The following is a 25,713-nucleotide window of genomic DNA, read 5'->3' as shown; positions in this document are numbered from 1 at the left end:
GGAACTGTGCAGCAAAGAAAAGTGGGACACGGCAACATGACTTTTGTATTGACATTTGGTTCTTAATAATAACATCCAAAATGCGTTGTTCTTTTAGCGCTGCATTGGGTCGAGGGTATATGTTGCCAGAGTCTCCCTTGGAAAGTGGGAAAGAGCTGGTGGGGAGAGAAACACTGATTTCTCTTTGGGACCTATATGAAGCCAAGCAGAGAGCTGCAGCAGGTGCCTTGGCTCTGACAAGGGGTAGGGAGGCGATCCCAGCCAGCCTGCAAACACGTGGGCAGTGTCCCTTGCCTCCAGCCCGCAAGAACTCGGTTGCTGACGGGGCCAGAGCTGGCAGCTCCAGGAGAGTGGAGAGAAGGCTGGGATGTCACATTCTTGAGGCTTTCACAGGTACATGTCATCGTAGCCCGGTGGGGGGAGATGGTCTGGGTTAGGTCTGGAATGGAAAGAGGGGCTGGTGAGTTGCAGCGATGGAGGGCAAGGGGCACACTGGCGGACAGGCCCTGAGCTGAGGGAGCCTGCACTCCGGAATGATGTGGTGCTTCGTGGAGTTTAAGAGCGTGCACTCTAGAGTCAGACAAGCTGGGACTGAGTCCTGACTTCTACCTTGGGTAAGTTGCTTTATCATTCAAGGCATCGATTTCTGTATCTACAAAATGTGGACAGTAATATCTACCCATGAGTGTTGATAAGGATCCAGTGAGCTCCTACACCTGAAAAACTTCCAGTGAGTGAGTAGCTCCTCCTCTGGGTCCTCCCTGAGGGGAGCCGGGGGAAGGGTAGCATCGAGGAACGGGGAGCTCCTGGAAGCTCAGGGGCACCAGGCAGGGCCTGGACGAGGCTCCACTCTCTTGGCCGTGGAGGATGGAGCTACTGGCATCTGCGCTGCGTCAGATACCTCCTTCCCGCAGCGCTGAGCTGAGCTGTCATCGGGTCCTACTTCTCAGCATACCTGAGTGTATACCTACCCAGCTGGGCTGGTCCCAATGGGTCCAAAGGGGTCAAAGCGCGCTCCTGGAGGCACAGCGCCGGGAGGAAGCCGGTTTGGGAGGCCTGAGGATGGGTCAATACGTGCTCTTGGGAAGCCCGATCTCAGGGGATCCACAATCATGCCACCTCTCCGATACCTGAGGCAAGAAGGAAAAATGGGTCCACAGGTGTGGCAGGGGACTATTGGAGAAGAGGTGAAGGAGGCGAGAACAGACTAAGAATGCCTGGGATAATCCTTCTGGCTGGTGGTGGCTCAAGCAGACACGTGGGGATGGCTGCCTGAGCACCAGCAGGAAGTGGGCAGAACACAGAGAGCACACCTTCCCTGGCAAGCACAGTCTGGACTTTTCGCTCTCCAGGCTCCGAGCCCACAAAATTGAGATTCCCACTATGTCCTACGCCCAAGGGGGACAATCTGGTCAAGCACAGGTGCCAGAACTTTCCAAGGTCAATGCAGAACCATCACAAGGTTCTGCAGGGCACTACTTTAGGTCTAAGGCGTAACAATAGCATTGAGACATTTCATGCTGCCAGCTTTTCTGCTGTTCACTTAAAGAACCTCAGGGCAATCTATGGTCCACTTGCGGTCTCCTGTCTGGCTCCTGACAGCCTCTCTCTCATAGAGTTCCATGGACTCGACACCTCATGTGCTCAAACTAGGACACATGAGCTGACATTCCCCTAAACTTTGAGGTCACTGTTCAAGCTTAACTTCGTACTTATGTGACTTCATCACTATCTGAAAATCAGATGGTCAAGCTGAGTCACTTTGCAGCAGAGGTTAAAATCTAGTGTGAGTCATTCAGGGAAGACAGTGCATAGCTCAGGCTGTAATGACTTTACTAGGTGTGTTACAAGAACCATTCAGAGCTTAGTGGGGATTAGAGACTCCTCTTATCAAGTGAGGTGACATGTGAATAGCCTTGAGATGTCCTAAGGTCTGCAGCCTACCGTGTACTCTTCAGTCCAGACGTGATAAACCCACGTGGGATCCTGCCATCCAAGGGAGGGAGGGCTGCTGTCATCCACAGGGCAAAAGGGGACAGAAATGACACAGGAGCTGCCCACTAAGCTTGCTTGGCCCCTCCTCAACATTCAGAGCTCTCCTGCACTGCTCCAGGCATGGCAGAGCTGAGCAAGTAGCAATAACTTCTTAGCTGCTCGGCAACAAACTGTCTCCTTCACCCCAAAGGAAGACTGATGAAAAGCTCTAAAATTAGAAGATGAGCTAGGGCTGAAAAGCCAGGAGAGAAAGTTGTGGTGCTGCCACCTCCCCAGGGGTACTCACCCAAAGGGGTCTAGGTCCTCTCCCCCGACAGCAAATGGGCCCAGGGGATCACACCTGAAACAAACAAGGGACAATTACCGTAATTCCCAGAGCAGCCAGGCACCTGGGCTCCCAGAGGACTGAACTGGACACCGGGGTGGGGGTGGGGGGGGTCACAAATGCAATCCCAGGCTTGGGGACAAGGGAAACCCCTGCATGAGACCCTAGCACAAGGGGTATTGCAGAGTGGTTCTTGGCACAGACCAACACTGACAACATTACAGTGGCTGAACAGGAAGCTACAAGACGCGGAGGACCCCAATTCTATACGCAGAAAACTACTAACAGTGGCAACCTTCACATAAGTTTTATTTGATTCACACCTTTCTCAAACTCCTAAGCTTTGGATAAAGAACCAAGATCTTTTAGACCAGAAAATTATTCTAAAACCAAAAGCTCAGGTTTAAAAGCTTCCAAGGGTAGAGTGAGATGGGCACTCACATTCAGTGAGCACAGTGCTCCTCAACCTTTTTTCCATTACGGTCCCTGTGTGAGATCTTCATAGCATGAGTACCAAGTATCTGTTTATGCACTGAAGCCCACTGGAGGGCCACAAACCTGTAACCACTAAAATTTTTTCACACACACCCCCATTGCCCTCATGGACAATGCATGAGCTAGGAGCATAGATGGAGATTGTATTATATAATATATATACTCACAAAATAGCTCTCTTTCAAAAACTTTATATATATATATCTTTATGTTCTTTGATTCAACAATTTTATATCTAGGTATCAACCTTAAAGAAAGAACACTTAATTCAAATTAAAATATCACCATAAAAACTAATCAAGGGAACCAGCTGGCCTAAATGGGGACCAGTTAGGTACATTATGGCATATCCCTAAATGCAGCCAAGGAAACAATGTTCCTAGAATGTTTTAAAATGATGTGTAAAAATGTTTATGCTCAAGTGTTAACTGTGGGAGGAAAGGGGATTATCAATAGCCTAGGAAATCAACCGTGAAAAGTGTGGGGGTGTGTGGATAAATAAAACTAGAAAGAAGCATACTGAAAATATAAGCAGTGGGGAGTTTCTTCTATTTCCTATTTTTTTCTATAAAGGATATGGGTAAGAATGTAATAAAGTAAAAAAGATTTGGTATTTTAAAAAATGGTCTTTGGAATCTGCGTGGAGCCCCAGCCAGCAATCCGAACCTGACAGTTGTGGGGCATGGCAGGTTCTCGCCAGACCTCAGGAAAGCCTCAGAAAGAGCCCCTAAGCTTACAGGTAAGAAACCATTAATTAAAGAACTGGGATAAATCCAAAAGTAGGTGCTTCTCCAGTCAGTCCTACCTAATGGGCTGGAAAAGACAGTGGATCTAGGTAGACTAGGTTTCCAAGGGAAGGTTACTGCTCCCAAGCTATGGCTCATGAAGTGGGCAGTCAGAGTCTCTGGTGCCTCCAACATCCTGCCTCACTGGACAGACCAGGTGGTGCCAGAGGGCAGCAAGCATTTTGCCTGTCTTCACAAACTGCCTTCAGAGCAGCAAGCAGAAGGGGCTTCTAGTGGCTATAAAACTGCCTGGGAGAGCAGAGCCTTAATGGCGCCTGAAACATGCAGCCATCTCTGTTTCCTCTCCTGGGCACAGCGGGGGAGGGAGAAGTGGAGAACAATGGTGCCTAGAAAGGCGGCTGCAAGGCCAGCCCCAGTAATGTGTGTGCTTGAAGCTGTTACTACACATCCTTTGTGCCTGCGCTCAACCCAGCCTCGCTGTAACACATGCGCACTTCAGAGAGCTCATGATGTACATGCGCAGGACTTACTTTAAAATAGTCTCTGTTCTAGATGTGCTGAGGCACTAGGGTTTACAACAAGATGGTAATTTTTGCACATGGTCTCTGAAATCAAGCCCCTACTACTTCATCTGGTAATCAACTGAAGGAAACTGTGCTGTCCATTAACCTGTGGGCCCAACTTCTTGGCTGGCCCACAGTATGTCCCAGCTCCAAAAGGGGCCCCTCTCAGAGATCTGAAGTGAGCCTGGCCACACATCCTCCTTTTATGCTCCCCTCTCCTTTCACATAAAAACAACACTCCTCTCCTGGACACACAACTCTGGTTGGTGCTATTCTAACAGCTGAGGTGCTCTGGTGAACTGGAAAGGCCTCAGGACTGAAGAGATGGGCTCTGGACTCTGGGTGGGAAATTATCTAGCTGGTTGGCAGGGATCTGTCACCAAACCTCTGCATCTCAGTCTTTTAAGATGTAAACCTAAGTGGTAACACTCACAGGGGCTGCTGCAATGGTGAAACACAGTATGGCCATGAAGAGACTTGTTGGCAGTTCAGAAAGGCCTGGAAGGACGGATTAACAGCAGCCACCACTATTTACTGTGAGCTTGCTTTGTGTCAGGCATTGTTAAATTTAGTTTTTATAAGATTAAATTTTTAAATTTAATTTTCTGAATAGGTAATGCATTCACCAATTTCAAAATCCCAGAATAAAAAAGGATCCATAATCTTAGGCAGGCTGTGTTTTGGAATTCAGAGCTTTTCATGTTTTATAAAGGTCAGACGAGTACATCTAATATGTATTGTGTAACACTCCGAAGCAGTACCCTGCACCCAATACCCTAATATTTCTGCAGAATGAATGAGTAGTCACAAGTGGGATAAATGAAAATATAAGGAGTTTCAGGCTCCTTTAGGTCAGGTTTTGCTACCAAACAAGGTTTGGGACCAACCTTATTTTTAAGGAAAACAAACAAGCAAACACACAAACAAAACACCTTGGTTTTCGGGTCTGATTTCAGAATTATAGGTAGAAGATTATGGACTCATAAAAGTAAAAAAACTCCTTCTCACCCTTCTCCCCCCACCAGCCTACCAGGTCTTCAGTTTCTTGTATGTCCTTCCAAAATACTCTCCCTATATGAGCAAATATGTATCTCCTTACCTTTTAAACAGATAAATTACCTAGCTCCCTTGTACATTATCTTATTTCATCTTTGCAGCAGCCCTCTGAGTATGTGAACTTGTTAGTTCAGAAAAACAACTGACAGTATATGTTGTCAATGATAAAATTCAAGCTTTCAAGTGAAAATTAGCAATTAGGTATTTATACTAGTAGCTTGATGGCTTCCCAATACTGATGCTGACAGAGCAGTAATATTAATGAGAGTGATTTTTTGATATTGTGTAATAAATTGTGTCATTTAGCAGATCTGCACATATCAGTGAACCAATATTTTCCAAACAACTGATACATGCTCTTCTAGTATCATGCATGTGTAAAAGATCCATTCAAAAGGCATGGCAGGCCAGTGGGTTTCAATGTAATAATGTATAAAGAATTCACTGACATGGATTCAGATTCCACTTACAACTAACCCTTAAAGAAACGATCACATGTCAAGTTCTGGTGAAATGCAAAGAATATGCACAATTACTTGAAAAGCTTATTACACTATTCCTCTCTTTTCCAAAAACCTTTAACAAACACAGTATTACCACTTACAGACTAAACAGAAGCAGAAATGAGAATCCAGTTGTCTGATATGCCAGATATTAAAGCGATTTGCAACAGTGTAAAACAATGTTATTCTTCTCACTAATTTATTTTCTGTTTTGGAAAATATAGTTATTTTCATAAAATTTCTTATTTCTGTTAACATATAATGGGTTTATTATTGTTATTTTTAAATTAATGAATAAATGTGTATTTTAAAATTTTTGGCTGTAATTTCTAATATGGTAAACACTGATAAGATATAACTCAAACAAGAGCTCCTTGGGGGTCCTCAATACTTTTTGAGTGTAAGAGGGTTCCTCAGACCAAAATGTTTGAAATCTGCCAGCATAGGAAATATAGCTCAATGAAGTTAAAAAACAATTATATATAGATGTTCATAGTGTGTAATTTAAAGTGAAAAATGATATGTTTAAAATACCCCAGAGGTTAGGCATATGACAACATAGCTATATTATATAGTATCAGATACTAAAAAACATATATTTAGTACTTTAGTTGATGAATTATGAAATTCTAAAAAGAAAATGTAGAAAACAAAATATTGGGAACATTAAAAAACATGTAAGATACAGATTGGGATTAAAAATGAATTTTGAAATGACAAGAGCTTTATATCTAAGGATTTATTTTTAGCAAAGCTGGTTAAGCATAGGAAAAATTGTTTTTTCAAAATGGGGAACAGGATTTGGGGCAGAGTCTGAGGACAGATGGAGCAAAGGGAAATGGGTTAGAACTGTAAGTAATAACAACAAAAAAGTTAGGCTTATATGAAAAAACAAAACAAGAACCCTACCAAAACCCAAAAAATCTTCCCTTACAGATGTACTGTTTTCAGTATTTCTTTCCTAGAGATCTTAGGAGTAGGAGAGATCTACTTTTCACCCTCAATTCTTCCTCACAATGGAATGTCCTCTCCATCTATACCAGCACCAAACCAGCAGATCCAGTCTCCTTTAACAAGCTCCGGGCACACCGCATCACACAGAGAAGCAATTCTCGTTAAGCCCAATGGCAGACATCCCAACTTCAGTTTGCATTTGGACATGTGAGATACGCAAGATGAGGGTGTGGAAGGTGAGGGGTGAGACACAGGACTGTGCCCCGTGGGTAGAGACAGAGGCTGCTGTTTCCTTCTGGGAGCATATGCCAAGCTTTTCAGGGATGGGGTAATTAACACCCTGCAGTACCAGATGGGCCTGCCGCTGAGTTGCTCTTTCCCTTCTCCAGCCCTAAAATCCCACCCCCAGATCAGGCATTTGAGGAAAAATCAGAAAGGTGAAAGTGTGAGTGCTTGGTTGCCCAGCAACATGGTGGGGGGGCTATAATAAAGGAATTGATGTCATTACAGACATCTGTGCTACAAAGAAAGGGGGCTGGCAAAGAGTGGGGGTGGAGGGAGAAGGAAGATCTGACAGGCTCAAGTCATTAGTGGCTGATAAAAGCCGCCTCTTCCAGCCATCTCACCCAGTTCAGTGTCCGAGTCCTGGGAGACGGGCTTCTTGAAAAAAACCTAACGGGGTGAAAGGAAGGAGATGGATTTTTCTCTATACGTTCACGATGCTGAGCTTGAACACAAACTGATTACGAGAACTAAAATTGAAGGGTGCAGTGGGGAAAGCATAAGCTGAGTCAGACCCCCGCAGGGGTAAACCTCAGCCTTCACCCCCCCAGTTAGATAATTCTGGGAAGTTACACTACTCCCTGCCACTGTCTCCCCCCGTGGTGCAGTAGTGTTGCCACTGATCTTGTAGTGCTGCCTGGAAGATGACCAACCACAAATGAAAGCCAAGAAATGATAGTCACGCCTATCCTCGATAAATGGCTGCCAATGTTGATAAGGAAGCAATGTCCATAAAGGGCCTGGGTCTAAACGCAGTCTCCCAACACGCCCTCTGCTCAGTCAGTCCTCTCACAGCAATGTGGCTCCACTGCATCAAATCCTTTTCCGGGGGGATGACACTAGGTTTTTAAAAACATAAAACAAGGTTCTCTCTGGGGACACCCTCTATTCATTACACTTTCCGTTTTGTTCTAATCTCTGCTGCTACCTGAAAGGAACCCGCTGAGTATTTAATGAATATTTATTATATTCTGAGCAATGAGCTCCATGTGTGACATTCACCAAATTCAATCCTAAGAAACCTCTGAAACAGAAATAATGATCCCAAAGTGCAGATAAGAAAACCAAGGCTCCGAAAGGCTTAATGTGCTGGCAGGTAAAGCTACAAGGTCAGCCTCCAAAGCTGTGTTCCTAACTGCCATATAATACTCTCTCCTTGACATGGGAGTTGGGTGGGTGGTAAGAGTGGTATGCAGGTGTGGTGAGGCTCAGCCTTCTGCCTTATGCCCTCCAACCCACCAGGCTCTTTAGCCAAAGGCACTACTGCCATCATCAGAATCCTTCAGTGGTTTCCAACTGTCCATGGGAAGATTCATGCACTTCACATCAGGGCCTTCCAAAATCCAGCCCCATCCTCCACAGCTGTTATATCCTAGGACTCCGGACATGAATTCTTCCCCTATAGCCAAACTTCAGGGACAGTCCGGTGCATCTGGCCTACTGTTCCCTCATTATGGAACAACGTACCATCTTGATAGGGAGCATTGTATCCTGTCCCTTCCCCGAGTGGGGAAGCCTGCCCTGGGCGCTGTGACTGACTCACCACCACCACCACCACCACCACCACCACCACCACTCTACTCCACCTGCAACCAGCTGTAAAACCACACTGTGGCCTGTCCTTCCAGGGCTCTGGAAAGGTCAGTCCTTCAGGCTGAAGCACCCTTCCTGCCCATCTCTTTGCCTGGCTAAGTATCTCCTGTTTAGAGGTCAGTCCCTTCTTGGGGAAGCCTTCCCTGAATACCAACTGTGGTTCAGGTTCCTCTTCCTATGTGTTCCCAAGTACCCTGCTGTTTCCCGATGAGATGAGATGACAACAGAAGCCCACATGGTGTCACTGGCCTTAGTGAAGTACCCAGGGTTAGATCTAGTGTCCCACACATAGTGAGCTCCATAAATACCGTAGACTTAAGAACCTAAGTGGCTCCTTAGCATCTAAATTTTAATATAATTTTTATTTTAAAATAATTACCCATGAATGTATGGATTATTTCTGGACCCTCAATTGTATTCCCTTGCTTTATATGTCTATCCTTATGTCAGTTCCACAGTCTTGATTACTGTAGCTTTGTAGTAAGTTTTGAAATTGAGAAGTGTAAGTATTCCAATTTCCACCCCCAAGATTGTTTTAGCTATTCTGGTTCCCTTGCATTTCCATATGAATTTGTGAATCAGGTTGCCAATTTCTTAAAAAAACAAACCAAAACAAAACCCTACCAACAAACACAAACACTCCAGGATTCTGACTGGAATTATACTGTATATGTAGATCAATTTGGGGAGTACTGACAATATTGTCTTTTTATCCATGAACGGGATATCTTTCCATTATTTAGATTTTCCCTAATTTCTTTCGACAATCTTTTGTAGTTCTCAATATACAAATTCTGCACTTTTTTTGTTATATTTATTATTCTTTTTGGGGTTATGGTAAATGCGATCATTTCCTTAATTTCATTTCTGGATTGTTCCCTGCTACTGTATAGAAATACAAGTGATTTTTGTTTATTGACCTTGTATCCTGCCACACTGCTGAATTTGTATATTAGTTCTAAAAAGGTTTTTTTTGTTTTTTTTAAATTTCCTTAGGATATTCTATTTACAAGATCCCATGTCATTGGCAAATAGAGATTGCTTACTTACTCTCTAATCTGGATACCTTTGATTTCTTGAGTGATCGCCCTGGTACTTGTTATACAACAAGTACTATGTTGTATAAAAATAGCCAGAGCAGATACCCTTGCTTGTTCCTGATCTTAGGAGAAAGCGTTCAGTCTTTCTCCATTAAGCTGGATGTTAGCTGTGGGCTTTTTGCAGATGCTCTTCACTAGGCTGAGAGTTTCCTTCTATTGCTGACTGCTTTTGCCATGAAAGGGTGTTGAACTTCGCAAATACTTTTTCTCTATTTGAGATGAACATGTGGTTTCTTTTGTCCTTTGTACTATTAACATGGTGTATTACATTGATTTATTTTCAGCTGTCAAGCTAACCAATTCTGGAATAAATTTCACTGGATCATGGTGTATAATCCTTTTTATATGTTGCTGGATTTGTTTTGCTAGTATTTTGTTGAGGATTTTTGCATCTATATTCATAAGGGATACTGGTTTGTAGTACTGTGATGTCATTGGTTTGGTATCAGGGTAATACTGGCCTCAAAAAATGAGTTGGGAAGTCTCCCTTCCTCTTATATTTTTTTGAAGGCATTTGTGGATTGGTATTAGTAAAAAATCAGTATTAAGGAAATTTTCAAGTGGACCAAAACAGTACAAACAGTATAATTTATGAACCCCCATGCATCCTTCCACTCAGTTTCAATAATTACCAATATTCTACCATTCTTATTTCACCTATACTTGCTTCCTAATGTCTGATTCTGTGGGGGGTTAAAGTTACTTTAAAGAAAAAGACTTAATTATATATATATATATATATATATATATATACACATATATATATATAATTTATATATATATATATATAAAACAAAGACTTCTTTTTATATATGTATAACCAAAATTTAATTGTTTCACTTAACAAAATTAGCAGTAACCCCTAATACCTGGTCCATGTTCAAATTCCTCCAAATGTTTCAAAAATGATATTTAGAATTAGTATGAATCAAGATCCAAACAAGTCCAACACTGTATTTTGTTGATATGACTTTTATTAGTAACAATCCTTTTCTCTCCCTTTTCTCCCCATGCCATTCATTTGATGAAATCACAAGGTCAATTTATTGTGTTAAAATTTTCGTGTTCCATGCTTGGCTGGAACACGTGTCCTCGTGTCTGTAACTTGTTCCTAGTCCTCATGCTTCTTTTAAACTGGGAGTTCGACTGAAATTCAGGTTGCTGTGAACTTACTTAAAAAAGTTGCAACGTTCGGCTGTCCTACTTTCAGTGTTAAGACTGATTATGGTTTCCAGTGCTATCAGTCTGATCCATCTATTATAAAGTTCCCCATCAACCTAATGGTTTTGGCAACCATTGACAATTTGTGCCTAGAAGTTTACAACACGGTGATTTTCTAATTCTTTCACTTCCTCCAAGGCCAGGATTTTTTTTACCTTCACAATTCTAGACTCCAGGTCTATGATTCCAAACTTAGGATGGCACAGCCTCCAGGTGCCATTGTGGAAGCTCTGGGGGTGTTTTTGCTTGTCGCGGTGCCTGAAGAGACCTCGTGGCATTAACAGGCAGAGACCAGATGCTGCCTGCTCTACAATTCACAGTAGAATTCCACATAACAAAGAATGCCCTGCATCCCACACAGCTTTTGAAAGTGTTATTAGAAATTAATGGAGATGTAAAGCCTACATAAATATCTGAGTCTAAGACTATTTTATATATGAACACAAAGCATTTTTCATACCATTCTAATACAATTTTTTCCAGGAATATAACTGATATAATTAAGAAACACTGTCTATCCACTATTTTGTTTATCATTCTAAGGGCTACTCACCATTTCAGAAAAGTCACGTTAGTAATAGCAACATAGTTTATATTCTCAAGTTGCTGATAAGACTCATCTGTGTGTGCCAGCTTTTGTTGCTGTCAAATTCAAGATAATTTAATATACAATTATAAATATCTGACTATGCTTTCCAGTGAAATCTTGCTCAGGCATCTACACAACAAAATACACATTATCTTATTATTAATTACTCTTTTTATTTCTCATTTATATTATAGTTAGGACTTTATACCAATTCCTTTTGAAACTGTACATCCGGTAAGTGTATCAATGAATTCTATTTTGAGGGAGTAAAGGAGATTTCACAGACTATTTACTTTGAAATGGGCACTAAGTCTGAGAGAACTGAGAATTACTATCTACTTAAGGTCTAAAAATCTCCTCCAGTTTGACAGCTGTCCAGGCCTTACTCTTAAATCTTGCCACCATATTCTGGTTACTTCATAGCCAGAGCACTGTGCTAGGTGTGAGGACACCTGCACCCCAGCCCTGGCTCTTTCTTAGTGGCTCATGACTTTGGGAGGGTCATCTTACCTCTATACCTGTCTGTAAAATGAGAATGTTAGGCCAGACAAGCTGTCCCAGCCTTTCAACCACTTTTTGTTAATTTCTACTCTCCCACAGGACCCGATATTTCTGAATATTGCCAGAGACTGAAAATTATTACTTATTGTAATAATTAAATCAATCTCCTATTTTAAAAAAACTAACCAAAGGTAAATAACTGCCAAACAGAGTAAGACAACAATGGCATTAACATTTACTGTGCATGTTATGGCCCCAAAGTGAACCCTCCCTGCCTGCCAGTCCCACCGCTACCAGCACACTGTGGGCTTCGAGCTGGAAAGCGCTGGCCCAGTCAGGGACCACGGTCTCCCTGGTCCTTCTCTCCTCCCTTAGAGCAGAAGTCTCCGTCCTAAGGGGAAAAGTTCTGAAGCTGTATCAGAAGAGGTCAGGGGGCTACAATAAAATGAAACAGGCAAGACACCGGGACTACCACCTCTCCAGGAAAGCACTTCAGCATCTCTGCATTTCCTCAAAAAGCCTGTCCAGGGCCCTGTACGCAGAGCTCTGGAATGAATAACTGTATCACCCGGGCAGCCACCCAGGAGACTGCACGCAAGCCCCATGGGCTTTGACCCGTGGGCTGACTCAGAGGCCCCTGGACTCTAGGAAGGGGGCGGGCAGCTGTAGATGCTGGGTGGTTAGGGTGATCAGTAGCAGCACAAGAAGCCACTGCTCTGTTTAATGTCTTCTATCTCCATACACTACGACTCTGACAGTTCTGTTAAAGACACACAGGGGCCAGTGAGGAGGTCAAGTGAGAGGATGGTCATGAGTGGAACCCTCCTGCAGAAGCATGGGCTGCCCACTGGGGGCTCTGTACTCACCAAGGAGGCTGCTGGCTAGTGTGTGGGTGCTGTGGGTGAATCCGGAGCGGGTCCACCTCTCTGGCAGTGGCAGGGGGAAACTCCCGTTGGGGACTGCTTACACTAGCTTTGTCCCACTGTTCATGGATAGGTGTGATGATTCCAGACACAATACGAGACCGAAGCTCCTCACTATTCTTGAAGGTCCTGCAGGAAGCAGATGAGATGTCAACTGCTTGTCGCTGGCTGGCAACCCTGCATACAGTATTTTGGTGGCTACCGCGGCTTCGACGGCTCTTGACGTTCCGCTTAGACTGTTTGTAAGGGTGGGAATGGGCCGCCCAGCGGGCCTCAGTGAGGGGGGCAAGAGCCCGAGGTTGTCTCCGAGACTTGGGCCTAAGCTTCTTAGGCATCTGAGTTGCCCCTCCTCATTTACCACCCCATTAGAAAGAGGTGAGAGTGTAGGGGCATAGGGTCTGGACAGGCTGCTACTCTGTGCACACCCCATCCCCCCCACCCTCAATTGTGTGTTCATCATGTGTCACAGGGGTCAGGGAAGGCCAAGTCTCTGTGGGGAGGATGAACTAGGTTCCTGGTCCAGGTAGGCAGGGCTCTGGGGGCTCAGGGCTAGTTCTGTCACTAACTCGGGGGCCCTTGGAAGGCTCCTCTGGGCCTCTTTTCTCTGCCTGTGAGAGAGAAACAATGTGAGCTACAGATGAGGTACTGAGGCAGACTAAGGTAACAGGAAGTAGGCAGGGCTCTAGAGTTCCTAAAAATCAGGTGTTTTAAAATGAGCCATATCCTGGGTCAAAAAGCAAACCTCACAAATATAAAAACTGAAATCATATTATGTTCTCAGACCATATGGAATCATATTAAACATCAACACAGAAAGAAGTCTTTAAATACATGGAAATGAAGCAACATAAGTCTAGATAATCCATGAGTCAAAGAGGAAGTCTTGAAAAATACAAAGCACTGAATAAAAATTAAAATATAATATATTAAAGTATATTAAAGTATGTGGGATATAGCTAAAGCAGTGTTGAGAGGAAACTTAATGGCATTAAATGCTTATACTGGAAAAGAGCGGGGGGAATCATAATCAAAATTCTGACTTAAGAAACTAGAAAAAGAAGAGCAAATAAACCCAAAGCAAGCAGAAGAAAATAATAAAAAAGAGAAATCAATAAAACAGGAAAATAACAGAAAAATTAATTAAAAAGCTGGTTCTTCCAAAAAAAATAAAATTGATAAACTTACAGCAAGACTGGCACACATAAAAAGAGAAGACACAGATCACCTGTATCAAGAATGAAATGGGCCTAGCCAGTTTGGCTCAGTGGTGAGAGTGTTGGCCCTTAGCCTGAAGAGTCTCGGGTTCGATTCTAGACAAGGGCTCGTACCTTGGTTGCGGGCTAGATCTCTGGCCCTGGCTGGGGTGCATGTGGGAGGCAACCAAACGTGTCTCTCTCATGCTGATGTTGCTCTCTCTCTCTCCTTTCCACTCTCACTGGAAAGCAATGGGGGGAAAAACCTATCCTCGGGTGAAGATTAAAAAAAAAGAATGAAATGGGATTTTACAACAGCTCTGTTGCCAATGAAAGAATAAGAGACAACTTAACAACTTAGACCAGCTCTTCAAAAACCACACAGTGTAACAACTCAGCCAAAATGAAATAACTAATTAAAACAGACAAGACATGCCATGATGACCTGAAAGGGAGGTCCCCATGGGGGAAGGGGCCTAGAAGTAGGCAGCCCCGGTGCTGGCAGTAAGGCAGAGGGAGGCCTTATGATTAGGAGGCAGCTCTACACCCTAGCTTTCAAAGCCTCAGTTTCCATGGAGATGATTCCTAGTGATCAGATTTCCCCCTTTGCTATTTACTAAGAGCTTGGGCCCAGCACTAAGCACTCTGTGCTGACATCTTATTTCATTCTCAGAACAACAGCTGAAATAGTACTATTGTGCCCCTCATTTCACAGTAATCAACAAAACAAAACACCCACACACATAAAACCTAGCAACAAGTGTATTTAAAAAAATAAATAGAAATATTATCCACTGTTTCTCTCTCAGTATTGCTGAGGCAACTAAATGCTCTAATGTGCATGAACAGCTTAATACAGGCTGGGTTCTTCCACAAGTTCTGTCAATTTCTCTCCCAGTGGAATTCCAGAATGAAGATGACAAGAGAGACCACACTCCAAATATCCTTCCCTTATCTTCTTAAGGGTATGGTGGGGTCATGGTGTGGGCAGCTCTGCCAAGGCCAAGCCTGGCCTCACTTTACTTCTTGGTTCCTTTGTCCACTACAGTGATTTTCAACCCTTTTTGTCTCATGGCACACATAAACTAATTACTAAAATTCTGCGGCACACCAAAAATCTATTTTTTGCTGAACTGACAAGAAAACAGGTGTAGCCTGGCTGATGTGTCTCAGTGGTTGAGTGTTGACCCATGAACCAGGTGATCGCAGTTCGATTCCCGGTCAAGGCACATGCCTGGGTTGCCACCTTGGTCTCCAGTAGGGGGTGTGTAGAAGGCAGCTGATCAATGACTGTCTCTCATCATTGATGTTTATATCGCTCTCTCTCCCTCTCCCTTCCTTTCTCTGAAATCAATAAAAACATATTTTAAAAAAATAGGTGTAATTGTGATTGATCCACACCAAATGGCTATTGTGTTGGCTGCTGTCATTCTTTTTTAATCCTTACCCGAGGATATGCTTTTACTGATTTTAGAGAGGGAGGGAGGAAGGGAGAGGGAGAGAGAGAGGAACACTGATGTGAGAGAGAAACGTTGATTGGTTGCCTCCCATATGTGCCCCAACTGGGAACTGAACCCGCAACCTGGGCATGTGTAGATAAAAAGTAAAAGTATCAGTTTGAAATGTAAGAAAAACAAATTTTAAGGAAAAGCTTCCGAGCTCTGTTCTCTGACAAGGCCTGGAAGCAATGATATCCTTAGTCTTAATAAACATGCTCAAGGTGCAGATTTTGGTTTTTAAGTAATATTCTCCATGAACAGAAATCATGGTTCCTTAGAAAAACTGCTAATTTCAAAACAGAGGCAAGGAAAGTGCAAGATGAGACTATAACACCTTATTGTGCCAGAAAGTATGAAAACGCTCAGGGAAGGGTGAGGACATGTCAAGAGGACAAAGGGAGCAGCTGGAAGGGTCCTACTGGTCAACTCCGGAACAACTTGAGCATTAAGAGAATGGCAGAATTGGACTACAGCTCCGAATAAGAAAGAATCCGTAAGTCTACGCTGATATTTTAAAAATTAAAAATAAAGAGGACAAGAAGAATAGAAAACCTTTTTTAAAAAGTGCTAATAAATGTAGAAATAATAAACAAATTACTGTTTTATAAACATCACGATAACTGATTCAGGCAGGAGTCATCAGTAGACGCTAAACCACTGGGTGAAAGACCACTGCAAAGCAGATTATTCATGGTCTGCTAGTATAATCCCACAGATCGCTTATTAAACACAAGGGACAACAGATGCCTTTACTACAGAGAAAGCTGGAAGATACTGTCATAACCAAGCCATCCAACTGAACAAAACCAACTGTGAGACAGACGTCACATGCCTGATATGAAACACTGAGAACACAGCCTCACCTATGTAGTGTTCTTGTTGAAAAGTTCAACCTACATCAAATGATGAGGAAACAATTGATAAATCCAATCTGAAGGAAAACGATCTGAACACTCTATACAACTGACCTCAAGTCTTCAAAAATACTGATGCCGCACGCAAAAAAAGTCTAAGAAACTGCTCTAGGTTAAAGGTAATTAAAGAGACATGAAAATAAATGCAATGTGTGATCCTGATTGGATTAAGAAGAAAAAAAACCCTTAAACCAAAACCCAGAAGACTAGCTAGCTAAAAGGGACACTGCTGTGATGACTGCAGAAATCTGAACATGAACTGTGTATTAAATGATACTAATGTGTCATCGTTACAAAGAACTCCTAAAACCCAGTAAGAAAACAATTAAGTAAGAAAACAATTAAGTAATGAAGACTACAACAGCAGCCTCACCAAAGAGGATATACAGATGGCAAATAAGCATATGAAAAGACGCTCAACATCATATGTTATTAGGGAACTGCAAATTAAAATAACAACAGGATACCACTACACATCTATTAAAATGGCCAAAATCTGAACCACTAATACCAACAAATGCTGACCACGATGTGAAACAATAGGCACTCTCATTCACTGCTGGTGGAATGCAAAATGGTACAGCCACTTTGGAAGACGATTTGGCCATTTCTTACAAACTTAAACATACTCCAACACCACCAAGAGTGAACTCCAAAGTGAACTATGGAATTTGGGTGATAACATGCATCAGTACGGGTTCATCCATTTTAAAAAATGCACCATTTTAGTGAGGGATGCTGACAGGGAAGGAGGCTGTGCGTGTGTGTATGTTTGGGGGGGCAGGAGGCACATAGGAACTCTGCACTTGCTGCTCAATTTTGCTGTGAACCTGAAACTGCTCTAAAAGTAGCCTGTTAAATAAGAGTTGGGCCCTGGCGGTGTTCTCAGTGGTTAGAACACTGTCCCATGCACTGCTGGGCCTCAGACTCAGTCCCCGCTCACTGTGACTGCAGCCTATCAATGTTTCTCTTACATCAGTGTTTCTCTCTCCCCCTCCTCCTCCCTCCCTCTCACGAATAATGAAAAAGCGTATCCTCGGGTGAGGATTACAAAAAAAGTTGGGGGCAGAATGACTAGGAACTTTCCCAGGAGCCTCTGGCTCACCCCCTGGCCCTGCCCCAGCTCTCCTCATCACTACAGCGCTTGTGGGCTCGAGTGCATGATTTTGTTTCACAGGGCATTTCCCATATGAGTCTTCTCTTCAAGCAAATTAAAAATAAGAGAACTGAGAAGTGACTGTGCCCAGGAATGAAAGGTCATTCTGTTAATCTTCCTTAATTCTCTGGATTCCTCCAACCCCATTCCTCTGTCTGGCCACCGTTCTCTCTGTTTCCCAGGGAAAGCTACACTAAGAAGTACCTGTGGAAGTCAAGCAGGTGTTCTGAATCGATGTAATCATCCAAGTTGAGGGTCAAGTCTGACACTTGCTGTGAGCCATGTTCCTAGAAAAATAAAAGTAAAAAGTGTGACACTGGGAATAGTTCCGAGCTAAAGAAATATGTATGTGTACAAAGAGACACAGACAAGGACGGTTTGAAATACAGGAAATATCCTTCCAATGCTTGGGGGCTTCTCTGATTTTGGAATAGTGTTTTTCTGAGGCACGGCCCAGAAAACCTACTTCCTAGGCTCCTTTGCAGCTTGGGCACAGGCATGTACTGAGGTGCCAAATGGATGCACAACTTCAACTTGGAGATGGGCAACAAGGGGAGGCAGGCTGAGCAAGAGACTGACATCTTGCTAAGGAGGGGTCACAGCATCAGGGATTCATGAGAAGGAGCAAGGGGCTGGCAGTATCGGCCAGCACCTAACACCCCAGTGTGGTAGCAGGAGCAGAGGTCTCCATGGCATGGCTTGGGACGCTATCCTGTAGCCCAGACTTGAACCTGTTCTCTAGCCCTCCTAATAATTCAATGCGTTATCCCAACTCTTCAATAACCCTATCTGCTTAAACTAAGGGGACTTTGTTGTTTGTAATTAAGAACCTTGTCTCATACAAGACCTAAATGTTCATCAAAAGGGAAAGGGGTACATAAATCACAGTCTTATGGAACACTGCACAGTAAAGACCTCCAAACCACACTGCGCGAAAAGCCAGGTGCAGTACAATACAGACCATACAGTACTTTTCTATGAACATACACAGATAACCAGGGCAAAACTTAACAAAGAGAAAATCACTGCCCTAATGGTGCTCACTGACCAGTGACAGAACACAAACATTAACTCAAAGTGTAAATAAGTACACAAGCACACACTGTGGTACCAGGCAGGAAAATGAAATGACAAAGTAGAGGCACAGTTTAGACTTGCCTGACAGGTGAGAGTATGTAGTCAGGACTGAGCTTCTTAGGGAACTGAAAAATGAGAGGGAGTAGGCCTGGCTAAAGAAAGGATGAAAGGTGTGTATGCATGCGAGGCACCCGCAGTGGAGGGAAGACCGTCCCAGCACAGGAAACAAGAAGTGTAAAGGCTCCAAGGCAGCAGAGAGCTAAGCTTAGTGAAAGAACTAAAAGTATCCCCCAGGAGCTATGGTTTTTTTCCTCCCATGTCACTGAATGGATTTATCTTAACTTGCTTAACCCCCTGTGATGGAAAGTGTCCTCCTCCCCCGCCCCCACAGTACCAGGTGATGAAAATCTTTGTGCATAAAGCTTTTCTATATTTAGGGTTCTTCCATCAGGATAAAGTACCAGAAATAGGTTCACTGGGTAAAGACTTCACAAACATTTAGGGCTCTTTATCCATACAGTTAAATGAGTTTCAAAAAGGTGTTCCCAACATCCTCTCCCATCAGTAGACCCCTCCATGTCTGAGAGACTCACCAGCACATTGATGATCATGCTCCTCTCCACGCTGACAGCCTTCACAAGGAGCTTTCGGGACCCATCCTTCGACTCATACCGGAGAACATACAGATCTTTATTGTTGTTCCACTCAGCAGGCAGCAGTTCTGATTTTTTATCACTGGGACCCGGCTGAGAAGACACCAGGGTTGAGAGGAGGAAGGTCATGAGTTCAGAACACAGAAGGAAGGACCTTACAGGCAATCTGATCTCGTCCCTCCACAGACAAGGGCACGCAGGTGAGATAAAATGTCCAAGGCCCTACAGCAAGTTAGAGGTCTGGGACCCAGGTCTCTGGACTCCCACTCCTGCTCCTCTCATCTCTGCCTTTGTCACACAGCACTGGAACCGGTCAAGAATCTACAGCCTTGCTTCAATAATAATCTCCTTGCCACCCCCCTGCCAAGAATAAGGCCAATCATCTCAAGGTAGTGTGAAATCTAAGGTAGTGTTTTTCCAAGTTTGGAACTTGTGCCATCTACAATAGGATCACCAAAGTGTTGACTAAACATACAGATTCTAATGCACCCCTCTCCAGACTACTGTAGTGGTTTAACAAAAATTAAGAACAATTTTCATACACATATGAAATGTAGCATATGTATAAGATAAAAAAGAATTATAAAATGGACACCTATGTATCTCCCACCTGCTAAGGAAATGGAATATCACCGATACTGCTAATGTGTTGAGTCGAGTACCCACAATGAAGCTCCCTCCCTCCCCATCACAGGTAATTACTACTCTGATTTCTAAAAATTTCTTTACTTTTCCTCATAGTTGTATCACTATGCCCACAACCCTAAAAATAGCATCAAGTGTTTTTGAATTGTATGTAAATCGCATCAGTTTATCACTTGCCTTTTTCATTCCTTAGTTTTTTGAGATTCATCCGTGTCAATGCATTTAACTCTAGCTGATTCACTACACAGCATTCCATTGCTCTAAGGTTCACAGCTATAGAGTATACCATTGTATGAAGATGACACAAGCTACACTTTCACTTTGGAGTGAAACTTGATACATCTGTTTAGGTATTATAAAGACTGTTATGAACATTCCTGTACACATCTCCTAGTACACATGTGGATAAATTTCCATACAGTATGTCTGGGAGGACTTTAAATTTTTAAGATAAAGTGTACTTGTTTTCCAAAGAATTACTGATTTACACTCCCATTGGCAATGTATAAGAGTTCCTGTTGTTCTGTGTGGTCTGCAACACTGCTATTGTCCAATTTTTAAGTTTTTGCCAACTTGGTGGGCGTAAAAATGCATCATTGAGTTGTGATGTCTTCCTTTCTTTTTCAGCAATTCTAGGACTTTCCTTTTGGACACTAATGTCTGAAAAATAGTTCTCACACTATTTCTATAATAAGAACTAATATAGTGATTTCCAGGTGGGGAAAATATCTTAAATAAGATTGACAAAAGAAAAAAAGTGCTGTCTTTAGACTATTCATAATTTAAAGCTTCTCTTCAACAACAGACACTACAAAGTTAACAGGCAGCGACAGGCTAGGATGAGATACTTGCCATGGCTACAAATAAAAAGAAATGCTTGGAAAATGAACAAGGGCAAAAGACAAAGGTCAAGCAACGCAGGCCTTACACATGCCAAGGAGAGCCAGAGACCAAGAATGAAAAATTGGGGGGCTCTCCTTTTTTGTTACCCCTGGTATTCAGGAGTTCAGTGGGGGAAGAGGTCCCAAATAAGTCAAGATGCTGCAGTTGGCATGGCTTAAAACCTGGTTGGACGACAAGGAAACTCACCCACTTGAAGCAGAGAAATGAGTGACCAAAAAACAAAAGTGAAACTAACCAAACAAACCATTCTGCTGAGAAAGAGAAACTCTCCCTTCATCCCAAATGGGTAAATTTCCTGTAACGTGTTTAGCATTGTGGACTTAAGGTTTACTTTGGAAGCCAAGAATTTGATAATATACCTGTCTTTGTTCTGTTAAGTGCCTTTGAATTTATGTTCTCCATCGACAACAACCTATCAGAATTTTTTCTCAGAATATAGACAACTCAGTCTGCTCACTATCCCATAACCTCTGGCTTCCAGAACAAGAGAGAATCCTGAGGCCAAATGAGGCTGATGCCCCTGACTGCAGTGGAACCAATGCTTCCCAGCCCAAGGGCTGCCTTGATATGGGGAAAACAGGTGGGACAGAAAGGGACTGGCTCCAGTGATATCAGTCCAAACATGGCATTCAACTGCCCTCTAGGCCCTGAAATCAAATATCAGGCCTCCCAGAAAGCTACAACTGGAAAGCAGCCCAAGTGCAGTTGTATAGTTTAATTTCCTTGGATGAAAAATCTAAGTAAGGGCTGACAGGGCCTGAGAATTGCCCAAAGTCATCGTAAGTCAGGCACAGAGCTGGATTTGGCAGTCAGAGATTCTGGTTGCCCAGGCTATGGCTGGAGATTTTTCCCAGCGAGGACCACCAGATTGGCCCCAAGAAAGTAAATATAGTTGTCCCCTTAGGCTGAACAGTCTTTACTGGTCTTGAGTTCATCCCAGTGCCTCTGGGCTAAAGTGCACCCAAAGAAACTCAAACAGACCATTCTGGACATTTTCTCTCTTTCATCACAACCCTTAGATTCTTACAACAGAAAACAAAATTCTCTAAGTCTATGGCCATCTCTATCCTCCTGCCACCTAAACCACTTGACACGGCTGTAAAGCTTTTATGAGGCGTGGTGCTGACATCAAGAAAGAAACCAAAATTCAAATATTGGCTTTTTATTGAAGCCAGTGAATGCACTGCTCTCCTAATCAAGTTTTATGTACACAATTCCCCAGTACCAAAGGAGACCAAACCAAATAGAAAAGGAGATAAATTAGCTTTTTATTTAACTGCCAATATATTATATAATCAAGCACATACACACTTTTGGGACCTTCCTCTCTTTCTTATCACCCCCAGAAGGGTGGGGAGCAGGAGATGACTAGAGAGGCAACACACATATCTTCTAAGCTTGGCAGACACTACTGATCTCTGCTGAGTCTTCTGGTCTCAGGCCAGAAAATTAAATTCTCTCTTAAATAAATTAATAGGAAAGATGCCTCAACTCTGAATGAAAGTAGACTCAGCAGAAGTGAGAGGAGGACCTGTGCAACCTGAGCTCCAATGATACCTAAAAAAAAGGGCCAAGAGCAGCAAAAATACACTCTAATGTGCATTACAAAAACCCACCCCCTCAAAGGGCATGCATGATTTAGCACTGGGGTAGCTATATGAACAGTGGGCAATGCCTTCTGAAAACCCTCATTCCCACTCTCTCTGGCATCCTCCACTATGTGTGGAGCCAGCACCATTTTCTGCATGAACTCAGCACATGGCACCATGAACAGAGTGGAACTAGATGGGCCTCTGGGAATTAGAATCTTTTTTTTTTTTTTTTTATAAACCACTATTGAAATGAGATTGTATTCTTTCTGCACATTCACCTGAATGTTTTGGGGTTCAGAGTATATGGCAAAAGGTCTGATGCTGGCAGGAAGGAGGGGATAACAAATACGAATGAATGTCCCTAAGCTGCCAAAGTGAATCAGAGTTCCTAACGGGGTGTGTGAGGGGATGAGTGGTGGATGCAGATCTGCAGTGTTGGTGTGTATCTTTGGCATGGGGAGAAAAGAAGGGAGTCACACAGGCCCTTGGTAACAAAAACCTGTTTCTGGGAAGAGAGGTTCTGACAGTGTGTCAGAGTAGCAGTAGCTAGCTGGAAGTAAATAAGAAGAGTGGGGTACATGAGGAGGGGCAGAGAGCAGAGCAGACATGTTAGATCTGAAAGACAAGGGGTGGGGGGAGCTGAGGGCTGATAGAGGAGCTCCAAGGTCAGGACCAAGTCTTAATTTCCCTCTCCTATCCCACATGTCAGCTTCCTGGGAGAACTTCCCTGGAAAGGCTGAAATGAAATGATTGGGGCAAGTGAAAGAACTGTTAAAGACTAGAAAGCTAGAATGGGGCAGTCTTCTGTAGGGCACACTATACCATGAAAAGGGGAAACCTGACACCTGTGAGTGGGGACTGTCTCTACCTTGTCTCAAGGTCTGAAATGCAGGGTGAAAAGACAGGCCAGCAAGAGGCATTTGGGAGAGAGAAATGATTCCTGCACAGTGTGAGTGTGTGCGCGCGTGTGCGTGTGTATAAGACTGGTCCTTCTTTTCCAGCCTTATCTCCAGTCCCAGAGTCCACCTGAGGGATGACGTATGTGTGAGCCTAGAGGTGGGGATAAAGGATGCTAAGTGTGTATCGGGGGTCTCAGTGAGAAACTTGAGATGGGGGGGGGGGCGACCCAGAAACCCATGACAGTTCTTGTGCTTCTCATTCCTATTGGTGAGGGTAAAGTGTGAGAGGAGCGTGGTGGTTTGGTCACTAGTGCTAAGAGACAGACGAATGGGGCAGCCAGGGACATGGGGACAGATCTGGCTCTAAGTGCTCAGGATGTATACACCACCTTTGAGGAAGGATCCCTAGAGCTCTATGCAGATGAGGAAAAGTTTAAGACTCTGGATGTATATCTGAGAAACTAAAAAAGGATTAATAAGCTTGAGAACTGAAGCAGTTAGAAATGAGATTAGGGCCCGAATGGCGTGGCTCAGCAGTTGAGCAATGACCCAGGATCCAGGAGATCCCGGTTCAATTCCCTGTTAGGGCACATGCCTAGGTTTCGGGCTCAATCCCCAGCAGGGGGCGTGTAGGAGGCAGCTGATCAATGACTCTCATCATTGATGTTTCTCTCTCTTTCTTCCTCTCCCTGAAATCAATAGACATATATTTAAAAAAAGAAAGAAATGAGAGTAGGGTTAAAAATCTCACTGTTAGATGCAAGGGGTGAGGTGCCCTGCTCCCCAGAGCTGGTTTAGGTTCTGAGAGTGAGAAGAGGGTAACAGTGAGGAGCTGGCTTGGAGTTCTGAGTGTATTTGGGAATCATGGCAGGGAAGATATTTTCTCTGGTAGGGTAGAAGGAAAATAAAGGGGCAGTAAGGGGGCCAGGCTGATGTGTAGGATGAGTCACAGGGGAGGGTCAGGGACGATGAGAGAATGCTGCAGCAAGGGAACAGTGAGGTAGGCAGGGTCCCGAGGCCCTGGGGCTCTGCGGGGATAACAAGGCCCCCAGAGGCACAGCCTGTGGATGCGAGAGCAGGAGGGGCTGGTCCTGTAGGGAGGCTTTGGGGAGGAAATCCTGCCTGGCCCTTACACCCAGGTGCATGTGTGTACTTGCGTGAGGTGCTTGTTTTCCAAAGCCTAAGCTGGGGATGACAGCGGTGTGTGGTCTGCAAAGGATGAGGGGTGCGTGAGTTCTCCCGGCCCAGGCTGAGGAGTGAAGGAAGGGCCCTCACCTGGGGCCGAGTAGGCCAAAGCTCAGCCCTGTAGCGGAGCTTGGGTCCAGTTACCTGGGACAGCAGGAGGGCAGACCGAATACAGTTCCCCACCCCCACCGCGTGGGAAGGGGCTCAGTGGACACCTCGGAGAGGGCCAGGCTGTGCTGAAAGCAAACGAGCGTCTGGCCTTGGGTTTCTAATTACGTGCCGGCTGCGTTGGGAGGGGCTCTGGGCTGAGCTGTGGCGGGAGATCGCCTCCCCGACCCGCGGACTACACCGACGGTGTCATGGGCTCCAGGTCCCAGGCTGGGGAGAGGGGCGGGCTGGGTGCCCTGGTCAGGCTTGGGCCTCGGGTGCGGGGAGAAGACCCCTCAGCCCCCACCCGCCCGCAGCCGGCGCCGCGGCGTACCTGGTCGCCCGCGCCCACGCCGTAGTAGCCGTGCGTCACCACCTCCCAGTGCAGGAAGCAGACCAGCGCGTCCTGCGCACAGGTGATCCCGGGCGCTGCCGACGCGAACAGGACCTCCAGGCCCGCCATGCGCGACCCCGGCCTCTGCGGGCAGCGGGAGGAAGGGGGGAAGTGCGGTGAGCCGACTCGGACCTCTGACTACTGATGACTCCGCACCGAGAAACCGCTCGTCCCGGCGGCCTCTCTACTCACGGCTAAAATGGAGACGCCCCGGGCGGGGGGCAGGGCGGGCCGGTCGCCGGAAGTAGCTCCAAAGAGCTGCGCAGCGGCGTGAGCGCGCCGGGGCCGGAAACCTGAGCGCTCGCTTAAAGGTTCCGCGGGGCAGCGCGGGCGGGGCGGGGTGGGGCGGGGTGGGGCGGGCCCGGGGGGTGGGGGGGGGGAGCTCTGCTGTCTAAGCTGGGATCCAAGTCTTCCGGGATCGCAGCTGGGCTGCAGCGGGGCGGGGCGTCCTCTGCGAGAGCCCACCTTACTCTGAGCCACAGACATCCCACCCGCAGAATGGGGAGAGGTTATAAAATATGGGTAAAATTTATTTATAAGAATAATTGGCTCTCATCCAGTTCTTGCTACGTGCTATATTCTTCGAAATGCCTTACTACTTGTATTCATT

General features: G+C 44.6%; 1 protein-coding gene across 1 annotated transcript; it reads right to left on the bottom strand.

Annotated features, from left to right (window-relative positions):
• Positions 1 to 27: 27 nt before the first annotated feature.
• On the bottom strand, positions 28 to 25,326 carry PSMF1 (proteasome inhibitor subunit 1). The gene is made up of 7 exons (XM_016222102.2): positions 25,044 to 25,326; positions 19,279 to 19,431; positions 17,813 to 17,895; positions 12,790 to 12,975; positions 2,282 to 2,335; positions 972 to 1,130; positions 28 to 439 (listed from the first exon to the last, which is right to left on the bottom strand). Exons 1-7 carry the CDS (start codon positions 25,170 to 25,172, stop codon positions 388 to 390), a joined length of 816 nt encoding a protein of 271 aa, XP_016077588.2. The 5' UTR covers positions 25,173 to 25,326; the 3' UTR covers positions 28 to 387.
• Between the last annotated feature and the right edge of the window lie 387 nt (positions 25,327 to 25,713).

This window comes from Miniopterus natalensis, chromosome 7 (genome assembly GCF_054644295.1).
Source record: "Miniopterus natalensis isolate mMinNat1 chromosome 7, mMinNat1.hap1, whole genome shotgun sequence".
Lineage (NCBI taxonomy): Eukaryota > Metazoa > Chordata > Mammalia > Chiroptera > Miniopteridae > Miniopterus > Miniopterus natalensis.
The sequence above is the reverse complement of the archived record's forward strand: the minus strand, read 5'-3'. Positions and strand labels throughout refer to the sequence as shown.

Bases quoted from the DNA above. Each gene is read 5' to 3' on its own strand.
- PSMF1 (XM_016222102.2), bottom strand. From the start codon at position 25,172: ATGGCGGGCCTGGAGGTCCTGTTCGCGTCGGCAGCGCCCGGGATCACC. The intron at 12,976-17,812 runs GTACTTCTTAGT...TGCTTCCTGCAG, and splicing joins CACCTGCTTGACTTCCACAG to GACCTTCAAGAATAGTGAGG. The intron at 1,131-2,281 runs GTGAGTACCCCT...TTCTTGCCTCAG, and splicing joins GAGGACCTAGACCCCTTTGG to GTATCGGAGAGGTGGCATGA.